At 38.0% G+C, this 13,057-nt stretch overlaps 1 protein-coding gene across 1 annotated transcript in view; it reads right to left on the bottom strand.

Annotated features, from left to right (window-relative positions):
- Positions 1-12,356, bottom strand: part of rab31 (RAB31, member RAS oncogene family) — a 55,487-nt gene extending 43,131 nt beyond the window's left edge. Inside the window, exon 1 of the mRNA XM_008118187.3 lies at positions 11,986-12,356. Coding sequence (XP_008116394.1) covers positions 11,986-12,024 — 39 coding nt within the window. The 5' untranslated portion in view covers positions 12,025-12,356. The remainder of the gene's footprint in view (positions 1-11,985) is intronic.
- Between the last annotated feature and the right edge of the window lie 701 nt (positions 12,357-13,057).

The raw sequence follows: 13,057 nt of genomic DNA, 5'->3' as shown, positions 1-13,057 counted from the left end.
TAGTTGTGTTGTTATAGTCATGATGTGTTGTTGTGAGTTTTGTGGGCCCGGATTGTGGTTTTGTGGTGTGATTGTGTTGTTGTAACTGGGAGGCAAGGCTTTTGCATTGTGTTGCCAAGTTTCGTATTTCTGGGATGTTTAGTTTTGTTGTTATAGTCACTGCGCCCGCAACTTTATCCTTTTATATATATAGATATATATGGCTTGCAAATATTGTAGGGGAAATGCACACACACACACGCACAGGGATTTGCAAACGTTTCAGGGGGAAATGCATATGTGAAATTAGTGTCTATAATTGTAGATCTATATTTAGCTCTACATTGTTTATATAAGCATTGAATGTTTGCCTGTTACTATGTTGGACACCGGCCTGAGTCCCCATGGGGAGATAGGGTGGGATCCAAATGAAGTTTTTATTATTATTATTATTATTATTATTATTATTATTAGGTTATTGTTGATACCATATTGTTTTTGTTGCCCCTACTTTTCCACTTACAGAGCTAGTTTACTGTTTTTATCTGAAATACGGTAAATATTCAAAAACATTTAACCTACTGATGCCTCGATTAATTAAATGAAATTTTATTGGTATCTATTTTTATTTTGAAATTTACCCATAGCTGCTGCATTTCCCACCCTCAGCTTATACTCGAGTCAATAAGTTATCCCAGTTTTTTGTGGTAAAATTAGGTGCCTCGGCTTATATTCGGGTCGGCTTATACTCGAGTATATACAGTAATTGCATTTTGTCATAGAATAGACTCCACCATTAGGCAGTTGCCTTGAACTACAGATATCTGAGTGAAAGGATATCTTTCACTCGCTGAGGGCGAGACCATGATGTACAATATGTACTTCTCTCAACTCCTAAGCCAGACTAGGACTCTCAGTCCCATGGGAAGTGCTCTGCTATCACAACCTTTGAAATATGATTAATATACAAGTCTGGTCCAAACCAAATGAAAGATGTTGGTCCTTTGCAAAAGATACCAAATACCCAAAACATCTTAGGACATTTCTGGGCAAGCTTGTACACTTCATTTGCTACATCCAAGGACCACACTTTCCACTGAAATACAGTACTGGTAAGTTTATGTTGGTTGAAATGGTTCTTCATTATAAACATTACTACTACTGATAATAATATAAGAAGAAGAAGAAGAAGAACAACAACAACAACAACAACAACAACAACTTTATTTTTATACCCCGCCTCCATCTCCCCGAAGGGACTCTGAGCGGCTTACATGGGACAGAGCACAACAACACAGTTAAAATGTAATTAGATAAAAATGCAATTCACAATGTATAACAGAATAAAGCAAAACATTGTAACAGTAATAAAAGCATCAACCAGCAACCAATTTCAGTTCCTATTGTCTTCGTGGATAGGTGGACAACTGCAGCAATAAAGGAAAGGCTAATAAATAAAGTGCATGATCATATGATCACATTGTATTGTTCTTTCTTTCTTTTTTTGCACTACAATAAAATCTATGTGGTGTGCATAGACTGCTTATTTTTCAAATTATAGTCCAGGCTTCCAACAGTCACCGGCCGGCCCCTCTGCTTAAAAAGCTTGAAGACCTCTGTACTAGATTAAACATGTTTTTAATATGGAAATTTTAAACATCCAATCCCATAATGAATGCTAATATAGAAGGCTATTTCTTTCAGAATGCTTTCTATCTTTCAAAATCTGGTTCTAAAAGAAGAACAAGTTATATTTCAATTGCAGTAATTACAAACAGAACTCACACATGAGATGCCAGTTAGGTGACTGGATAATAATACTAGTATGTGACCAAACAGTGTCCCACATTCCTATAATTCTGTGCAATTGTGCAAATATACTACTAGCAGTAATATACAAATGACACATAATACAATTTCTGATGCAATTACAAGTTAGGTTGCATTTTGCACTTTAGAATGAATTCTAGTTGCAATTTAGACAAACTGCATTTTACCAAATTTGTATTTGCAAAAGTATTGGCTCATTTCTACTTAAAAGATAACACTATACTTTAGTTAAACAGACTATTGCAATTTAAATAGCAAAATTCTACTTGCTTCTCAACTCCAAAAGCATGATCCTGCATTCAGAATAGCTGTCAGCAAAATTCAGTTCATGGGAAATCACAATGGAGGAAGGCAGGCTATTTTTTAAAACTAATTTTGCCCTTTCTTCTGCAGTGCCCTGCAATTTGATAACAATATGAGAAGTGACACTATCAAGGACAGTGCAAAGGCAAAGAGAAATCAACAAAACAGATCTCTCCAGTTTCTCCAGTGAGTAGCCTGTACTGGATATCTGTTCATTTTGTGAGTCAACCCCACAGCTGCACTTCACAATTTTCTGATAAAAAGAATCAGTCAATACCAGATTTTCTTTCTTGATTATTTTTAAAATGCTAAACAAAACCTTTCATGCACGTTCTTTCTGTTATCAGTATTTCATTTTCCTTGCATGACACTGTTTTAAAGGTAAGACTCCATCATTATAAAGTCCTCTTGCTTTCTGCATGTGTAGGCACAAATATACAGAAAGAAACCAAAATTCATGTTGAACAATATTTGCCTTTCTATGTCTTTTTGGTCAAACTCAACCAAAGACTTTCAGAAGATAACCACTAAAATATCTAAGCTTTGTGTAGTATGGTTTTTAATTGCATCATGCAAGTTGCGAATTTTTCACAGCAAGAATTCTAGTATACTGTATAACATAGAAGCGCTCCATATCTATAGGATTCTCCTTCCAGAATCAAAAATGTGTTTTATTCAAAAACACAGAGCCAGAAAATGCAAAGTAGATCACAAGCAAAATAAGATAACATATAAAGTGTACATGTCTTGTTTTAGGGATATTTACTGGTCCCAATTATTCTCAATGATACAGAAGCAATTTATATTTCCCCCAAAGTTGGTCACCTAATTAAAAAAAACTTTATTTATACCCCTCCACCATCTCCCCGTGGGGACTCGGTGCGACTTACATGGGGCAAAGGCCCGAACAACATTGATGAAATAAACAACAATATAAATACAATTAACAGTATAAAAGATAAAAACAGTAACACAATGTAAAACAAGAATAAAACAATTGATAGTATCAGTCAACCACCAGGTGCAGTTCTATCATCTACTTGAATATTAGTTCTGTCTCATGGGAAATAGTATGAAGTATTTTAGACCTGATATGCTACATTGAGTCAAAAAGATCTCAAGCCCCTTCTACACTGTCCTTATACCCCAGGATGTGATCCCAGATAATCTATTTATCACAGATTATATGGCAATGGAGACTCATATAATCCAGTTCAAAGCAGATAATCTGGGATCAGATCCTAGGATATAAGGACAGTGTAGATGGGAACTCAGACTATAGACCTTAAAGGCACCAGATCCTGTCTGATCTTGGCAGTCAGCCCTGACAATGAATACCAGGTGCTATAGTTTATATTTCACGCAAAGAAAGTGGCAAAACCATTTTTGAGTATTCCGAGCCTAGGAAAACCCTATGAAAGTAATGGATTGTCTTAAGTCAATAGCTAACTTGAAGAAACATACACACACACTACATGAAATGGAAAAAAAATGCTAGCCCACTTTCTCGATTATTATTTTTTTAATTATAGGGGGCGGGACTTATACAGAGCAGGCATCTGAAGTTTAGGATATTGTTGATAACTGTGTTAGTGAAAATGTCACAGAAGTCCTACTTTGTAGATCAAGTTCTATGTAAAGTGTGCAACTAAGCATGATTCTGGAGGACAAAATGTCTCCCATGATGCACAAGAATAAAATTTCAGTCATGTTGAAATAAATTATTTAGATCAAAACTAAAGCACATATCCTTTTTCAAATATATAGCGTCTCTCAAACTATAGCACAATTCTACCAACTGCTTACAACTAAAACGTTTTTTGTTAAGAATTCCCACATGCAACCCAATGTATGCATGTTTATTCACAATAAAAGGATACTGAGTTGAATAGAGTTTACTCCCAATTAAATCAGGTTGTTTTTTGTTAACAGTTTGGGGGGAATTGTTAATTCCAAGCGTTAATTCTATAATAAAAATATTAGAAGTGTACATGTGACATGCTAATAGAAGATTCAGCTTCTTCCTCCCTGTCCATCATGACATGTCAATTATTTAAAATGTATTTAACAAATTTATTGTTTTATTCATCGGTACATACATTGATTAGAAATAAAAATACAATTCTAAAAGCACAATGTTGGCAAACATCATTCACGGGAAGTATAAAATTGTGGCCATGTTTGAGAACAGGCATGCTTGTGAAACAAACAAACACACAGCATTGGACTAGTAACAATGTTATTTGCTCTTGCATTTCTTCACTTTTATCTCAAATAAGGTAATATATATAGCACTTACTCATCTTCTCACGTGAAGTCATATAAATATCTGTGTGGCAATAAACATAACAGTGTGTGTTCTCTGGTTCCCTAGATAGGCATGTGAACTTACCACTCTCAAGGACTATGGAATTAAAGACAGTTTAAGACATATTCAGACCTATCAAAATCAGAGGCCTGTTTCTTCATGACCAGTCTATTTATTCCAATAAATTTGCTCTTATATATGACTAAATTTGGATCTAGCCAATAGTTTGGGGGGTATATACAGTGGGGGGGAAAGTATTTAGTCAGGTACCAATTGTACAAGTTCTCCCACTTAAAAAGATGAGAGAGGCCTGTAACTGACATCATAGGTAATTGTCCTCAACTATGAGAGACAACATATGATGTCAATTACAAGCCTCTCTCATCCTTTTAAGTGGGAGAACTTGCACAATTGGTATCTGACTAAATATTTTTCCCCACTGTAATTGTTCTCTCACATTCAAATTGTGTTATTGTTACATGCCTTCAAGTTGTGATGGCCTTAACGCAAATTTATCACATGGTTTTCTTGAGAAAATTGGTTCAAAGGCTTTGCCTTCCTGAGGCTGAGAGAGTACAAATTGCCCAAAACCATCCAGTAGGTTTCCATAGCCAAGCAGTGAATTGGACACTGGTCTCCAGAGTCATAATCCAACACTCAAACCAGTACACCCAGCTGTCTATGTCATGTTCAAGTTTATACATAAATTACTAACATGAAAGTACAGTAATTAAAAAGTAGTCACCATGGCTCAAACTTTGTCATTTTAAGTGCATTAATGGGGGGGGGGGGGACTTATCATGGATAGGTTTGTATTGTAGGGTATTGCAGCAAACTTCAGCAAGATAAAAACCACAAACTTCTGCATGATCAGTGCCACCACTCAGATTTCATCAAGTCCGAAATCATCCAGCTTTGGTCATTTACACTTTACACTGAAACTGAGAAGACTGTCTGAACAGTGAGGAGATGTTATTTATACAGTATGACAGACATAACACTTTGCCTTCATAAGACTCAACCAGCCTGTTCTTACACTCTCCTCTCTAGACACTGGCCAGATTGCTTTGCTACAGGAAGGATATTACATTCTTGGAAAAACTGACTGCCAGTTTTCATGAGAGGTGACGTGAGTGAACCATGATCAAAGTGGGTGGTTTTTCTTGGCCATTTAATTTAAGGTCAAGGCAGAATCTCCTCCCAGTGACTACTAGTCCAGACTAGTTTAACTCAAGCTCTTTATGTCCTCGTTTCCTGTGCTTTTCTCAGATTGTTTACTTGCAAAAGTTGTGTAAGCTTGGTACATGCAGTTCTTCCACACAGGCTTTTTAAAAAAAAATAAAGCCTCTTGAAAATCCACTCGTAGCATTAATGTCTTTCATAAGACATTATTTTTCCCCCAAAATACTGACTTTAAGGGCACAACTGTTTGTGCAGTCACACTTAACATGGCAAGACCATGTAATTATTAATAAGACCATTTGTATCTTTTGACTATAAAAGAACAAAATTTCTAGAACAGAAGTATTCAGATTTGAGTAAGCTGCCCTTATTCTATGAAAATTTAACTCCATTTAAACCAGAGTGAGGAAAGTACAGACCTCTTTTTTAAGGACTCCCTCAAGACTCCCTGACCTCCAGAAAGCCCTCCCCCATTCGAGGGTGGGGGGAGGTGAAATATGCCTGAAACACTCCAAGAATAACAGATCAGGCTTAAATATCCTACAAACCCTGGAAATTGCAATTTAATAGGACTTAGAGTTTTGATTTTTGGCTCAAGATAGGTACTGTTGCCTGGGGCTATGCCAAAAAAACTACACCTGGCTGGAAACTTCCTCATTCCTAAGGTAATTCATACCTCAATAGTGTCCAACAAAGAAACCAAATTTTACACAGGCTTTTTACAGCCACCTAGCCAGTCCACTTTCTCTCTTGTCCTCTGTCTTGCTCAGGTTTTAAGCAGCACTGAAAATTGTAGCGTGATATAGGGTTGTAAAGTATGGATGTCAAGTTGCAGAAATATGTCTGCAATTGTAAGCAATGCCATCAATGAAGTGTGAATTTGGAAACAAAGAGATTCAGTCCTAACCTGTTCAGTTGTAGCACTGTGTGTGTACCTAGTTTAACAACAACTGCCTCCAAAATCTCTTTGAGTATGTATGAAGAGTAAAACAGAGAGAAAGAAGGAATGCAGATAAGCCTACTTGATCAATTACCTCCACTATATTTTCAAAAGCACAAATCTATCGTCTGGCCATTAAAATGAAAATAATTTTTAAAAGGAGGCTAGTGAAAAAATATATAATCTCTAAATGTATTTTAGAACAGTGATTCCCAAAGTGGGCGCTACCGCCCCCCGGTGGGCGCTGGAGCGATCCAGGGGGGCGGTGATGGCACCTATTAGGACATGGGGCGGGAACTATAATTCCTATGATGATGATGATTATTATATTTTACTCTTTGCCTGGTTTGAGGTAGAACACAGCATAGTTAAAATACTTCATAAAATATTATGTATAATGCATATATTAAAATGTATTTCTGTGAAATACATATTTAAAAACACACAATACAGGACATGAGTTTAAAATTCATAGTTAAAAACTGACTGGGTAGGCGTGCTGGAAAAGCGGTATGTCTCTTACATGTCTCTTACATTCTGACAGTTCATTTTGCTGTCAGAGTTTTTTCGGCAGGTTGTTCCACAGTTTTGGGACAACCAATGAAAAAGGCAGTCAGTATCTGGCTCGCGCCCCTTGCGCCCAGAGGACCTAAGTGTTCCAGAGAGATTGTAGGGCAGTGGTTCTCAACCTGTGGATCCCCAGGTGTTTTGGGCTTCAGCTCCCAGAAATCCTAACAGCTGGTAAACTGACTGGGATTTCTGGGAGTTGTAGGCCTAACCACCTGGGGACCCACAGGTTGAGAGCCACTATGGTAGGGGAAAAGGTGATCTTATAGGTAACCCAGATCCAAACCATGCAGGGCTTTAAAGGTAAAAACCAACACTTTATACTTTGTTTGGAAATTGCTAGCCGGTAGAGTGACTGTAGTATAGATGTAATATGCTCACTCCTAGATGTACCTGTAACTAGTCTGGTTATTAGTCTGTAACTAGTCTGATTCGATAGCACTGAACCATGGTTAAAGTGGTGTCAAACTGCAGTATAATTCTACGGTATATGTGCATTCCTGGTTGTTTCATTTCACATATGCATATAGAATCACATACGCATATAAACTTTGTTAGCTCTGAATGTAAAAGTTTGCTAAAATATTAACTACAAGTCCTCTTCTCCTCGTGGTGTATGCTCAGCCATGACACCTACTGGGTGGCCCTGGGCAAGTCACACTCTCTGCCTTAAAGGAAGGCAATGGCAAACCTCTTCTGAACAAATCCAACCAAGAAAAACCTGCCACTGAGGTTTTTCTTGGTAAGGGATCACCACAAGCCAGAAACAATTTGGAGGCATGCAACAAATAAACCTATCTCTGTTCATTTCATTGTATTTCTCTCCATGTTATTGAATCAATGAGCTGTTGCATTATGAGCTGTGGTTTGTTTAGCTTAATATTTACAGAAAGCTCAGTTTGGGTTGCAATGCAATATATTTTGTTTATTACAAGAGAGCAGGCAAATAAGTTGCAAATATAAAGATATTGGTTAACTTCTTGATGGTTTGGAATGCAAATCAGATAGAAAACATTCAGGATGAAAATTCTGCAATGAGTTCATTAGGCCGCATATCTATTTTCTATTATTCCTCTGAAATAACAGATCACATTGCACAATAAATGCTTGTTTAAAGATTTTATACAGACAACTTTGTTTTCTGACATCCTTCTGTACTGGTTTATCACTCATCCTTGAAGCAGATATACTTAAGGTCAAGTAACAACAATATCTAAGCAAGATTGGGTGTAACATATCTGCAAGACAAAGCCAAGCAAAATGCAAAACCAAGTTATCTGGAATAAATACTATGGATCTTCCATGTGTTTTATAAAGAATGTGATACTGGATTTTTGTAGATTAATGAAAATTATTCCACACTTATTAATTTTATTGAGTGGATTTAACGTTTACATTGACGTGTACTTTTAATAAATACTGGTGGAGTTTTAAAAGTTCCTTTTTCTTTATGTGTCACTCTCACTATCAGTCTCTTAATGCGAACAACTATTTTTTTCTAGATGAACTGGATATTGGTTTATGCAATGTTAAATCATCATGGTGTGGCAAAACAGTGTCTAATTTCAGCAATCAGAAGTTTATCCAAAAAGAAAGAAAAAGAAAAAGATTCCCTGGAAACTAATCTGCATGAATGTGCCAAGTTTTAACGAATAAAAACTGACCATAATTCTATATTGAACGCTTCTAAAAAGGAAAACAGAAAATCTTTCTCTAAGTTATGTCCAATACTTAACTGCTTTGCATACAGTTACTGCCAAAAATCAGAAGTATGTAGCAATCTTTTCCCCCTCTTGAGCACAAAACATTACTTGCTAAATATAAACCACAAAAAGAACCCATTTGGCTATAACATACTTAACCTTGCTTGTGCAAGACAGGGAAAAGTGGAGGAAACAAACTTTCTCTGTAGCTAAAAATCTGAGAATTATTCAGAAGTAAGGTTTTCTCAGAAATGTGCTCCCATTAATCTGTTGCAGACAAAACAAGATTAAAGTTGTGGCAACTTATAAAGATATTTATTATGAGTTTCTATGGTCTACAGTACACACTCAAATGCATTTTTCCCAGCACTAAACTATATCCTAATTCTCCCTTTATCTGAAATATTTGGGACCAGATGTGTTTTTGGGTTTCAGATTTATTTATTTTGGACTTTGAAACACCTGGTAGATACACATATATCCATAATAAGGTATGTTGGAGATGGGGCCCAACTCTAAACATGAAATCCATTAATGCGTCTTATACACTTTATACACATAGAATGAAGGAAGCTTTACACAATATTTTTTAACTATTTTGTGCATGAAACACAGTGTGTGTACAATAAACCACCAGAAAGCAAAGATGTCACTATCTCAGCCACTCATGCAGACAATTTTGGAGTATTCTGGATTTTGGCTCTCTGGATAAGGGATGCCCAACCTGTAATGCAAAACCTGTTCTTGGAAACCGGAAGGGGGACCCTCTCACAATTAAAGCCTTCTCCATACAACAAATACTTTTTTTCTTCTTGAAGAAAACCAGATGTCATGGGAAAGATATAGAGTATATCTACACTATAGATTTAATGCAGTTTGGCACCACTGTACCTACCATGGTGCAATGCTCTAGAATCATGGCAGCTGTAGTTTTTACAAAAGTATTTTGCACTGAGACATAGCAGCTAAAGTGTTGTCAATTTGTATTTATTCTACAGTATTACTGCACCCCTAACCATGCTTCTCACTAGCATATTAGTTTTCATTATGCAGCTCATTCTGTGCTGGAAACTTCTCTGCCCTCCGAAGAAACCTTTGCTTAGGTGTGTCTCCACTTGGAAAATGAAAAGAGCAAAATCCAAAGGCATACAGTGACAATCCTATTAAGAGAAACTGGGAAACTTTAGACTGAATTCCATTAGAACTTAGGAAATACTAGACACAATTCCATTAGAAGAACCTTGGAGACTCAGTTCCATTAGGGCAGGGGTTCCCAAACTTTGGTGCTCCAGTTGTTTTGGACTTCCAACTCCCATCACTCCGGCCAATTTGGCCATCAATCAGGAATTCTGGAAGGCAAAGTCCAAAATATCTGAACTACCAAAATTTGGGAAACACATTAGGAGAACTTAGGAAATATTGGACTTAATTCCATGAAAAGAATTTAGGAAATACTAGACTCCGTTCCATGAGAACCTAGGAAGCATTGATTTAAATTCAATGAGGAAAACTTAGGAAATATTACTCAACTCCATGTGGAGAAGTGAGTAAATATAAGATTCTGTTCCATTAGAAGAACCAAGGAAATGTAAGACTCTTTTCCATTAAGAGAACCTAGTAAATACGAGACACTGTTCCATGAAGCAAAGAAATATTAGACTCATTTTCATGAGGAGAACCTAGTAAATACGAGATTCAGGTCCATTAAGAGAACCTAGAAAACACTAGATTCAATTCCATGAGGAGAACCTAGCAAATACAAGACACAGTTCTACTAGAACAGTGGTTCCCAACCTTTGGTCCTCCAGGTGTTTTGGACTTCAGCTCCCACAATTCCTAACAGCTTATAAGATGGCTGGGATTTCTGGGAGTTGAAATCCACAATACCTGGAGGATCAAAGGTTGGGAAACACTGCATTAGAACCTCCTAGGAAATATTACTCAATTCCACAAGGAGAACCTAGTAAATACAAGACTCAGTTCCAAGAGGAGAACCTAAGAAATATCAGACTCAATTCCATGAGGAGAAGCAACTTAGCAAATATGAGATTCAATTCCATGAGGAGAACCTAGCAAATACAAGAAACAGTTCCATTAGAAAACCTAGGAAATATTAATACCATGAGGAGAACCAACCTAGTAAATAAAAGATCCAGTTCCATGAGGAGAACCTAGGAAACATTACTCAATTCCATGAAGAGAACCTAGTAAATACGAGATTCAGTTGCATGAGGAGAACCAAATAAATATTATTAAATTCCATAAGAACCTAGTAAATACGAGACTCAATTCCACAAGGAGAACCTAGAAAATATGAGACACAGTTCCATTAGGAGAACCTGGGAACTATTAGACTCAGTTCCATGAGGAGAACCAACCTAGTAAATACAAGATTCAGTTCCATTAGAAGAAACTAGGAATCATTTGATTCAATTCCATGCGGAGAACCTACCAAATACAAGGTTCAAGTTCTATGAGGAGAACCAAGGAAATATTAGACTCATTTCCATGAGGAGAACCTAAGATTCAGCTCCATGGGGAGAACTTAGGAAACACTGGATTCAATTCCACAAGGAGAACCTAATAAACCAGGCATGGGCAAACTTGGGCCCTCCAGGTGTTTTGGACTTCAACTCTCACCATTCCTAACAGCCTACCGGCCCAAGTTTGCCCATGCCTGTTAAACACTAAACTCAGTTCCTCCAACAGGAAAACGAAGGAAAGAGTAGGCTCAATTGCAGGGGGAGAGCCTAGAAAATGTCAGGTTGCCTTCTAAGAAAGAAGGTATTTTCTTGTGTGTGAAAGGGAGGACGAGAAGAAATCCCAGACAGGAGGAGGAATGTCTGCCTCCATCCTTCTCGGAGAACCTAGCAAATACAGGAAATACCAACAGGAAAACCCAGGAAAGAGTAGGTTCAATTGCAGGGAAATGTAAGGTTGCTTTCCATGAATATGCCTAAGAAAGAAGGTATTTTCTTGTGTGTGAAAGGGAGGACGAGGAGGAGAGATCCCAGACAGGAGGAGGAATGTCTGCCTCCATCCTTCTCGCCAAAGTTCCCAGAAAGCAAATCGAGCAAAGAGGAGGAGGAGGGCCGAAGTTCCCGGGAAGACAAAGGGAGCCCAGCCTTGCCTTTCCTCGGGAACCCTCACGCAAGACAGAGAGAGGTACTTACTCCCAGCAGACACACTTTCAGCTCCCGTATTGCCATCATCTGCGAGAGGAGGGGGGAGGCGCGTCGGGCGGCTTCGCATCCTCTGGAGGAGCCCAGGCGGCAGGAGCGAGCTGGCTCTCCTCCTCCTTCCCCTTCCAAGGAACCAAGGCAGCTGCGGCTATTTCTGGGCAGCCTCTGCCCGCCTCAGCCGCGGGTCACATGAGCCTTCAGCTCCTCCTCGCGTCCTTTTGGGGCTTTCCTCCTCAACCCCAGCCCGGCGCCTGCAAAAAGAACCAGCATATTTTCAGCAGGCGGCGGTTTCCATCCTTGGGCTGCTGTTGCTGCTTCTGCCTCTGCTCACAGCCCTTCCTTCCCAGAGGCCAGGAAAGAAGCCGAGAGAGTTCCCGCCCATTTCCCTCCTCACGCACTCATTCCTCTGGGCGGCTGCTAAAGTGTGGAAACAGTCCCTGAAAAAGGAAGGGAAGGCAGGATGCGGGTTTTTTTAAAGTATAGTAGAGTCTCACTTATCCAACCTTCACTTATCCAGCGTTCTGTATTATCCAACGCAGTCTGCCTTTTAGTAGTCAATGTTTTTGTAGTCAGTGTTTTCAATACATTATGATGTTTTGATGCTGGATTCGTGAATACAGTAATTACTACATGCAGTAGAGTCTCACTTATCCAACCTTCACTTATCCAACGTTCTGTATTATCCAACGCAGTCTGCCTTTTAGTAGTCAATGTTTTTGTACTCAGTGTTTTCAATACATTATGATGTTTTGATGCTAGATTCGTGAATACAGTAATTACTACATACAGTAGAGTCTCACTTATCCAACGTTCTGGATTATCCAATGCATTTTTGTAGTCAATGTTTTCAATACATTGTGATATTTTGGTGCCAAATTTTACCGGTAAATACAGTAATTACTACATAGCATTACTGCATATTAAACTACCTTTTCTGTCAAATTTGTTGTATAACATGATGTTTTGATGCTTAATTTGTAAAATCATAACCTAATTTGATGTTTAATAGGCTTTTCCTTAATCCCTCCTTATTATCCAACATATTTGCTTATCCAATGTTCTG

This window comes from Anolis carolinensis, chromosome 4, assembly GCF_035594765.1.
Source record: "Anolis carolinensis isolate JA03-04 chromosome 4, rAnoCar3.1.pri, whole genome shotgun sequence".
Classification (NCBI taxonomy): domain Eukaryota; kingdom Metazoa; phylum Chordata; class Lepidosauria; order Squamata; family Dactyloidae; genus Anolis; species Anolis carolinensis.
This window is presented reverse-complemented; position numbering and strand designations above follow the sequence as displayed.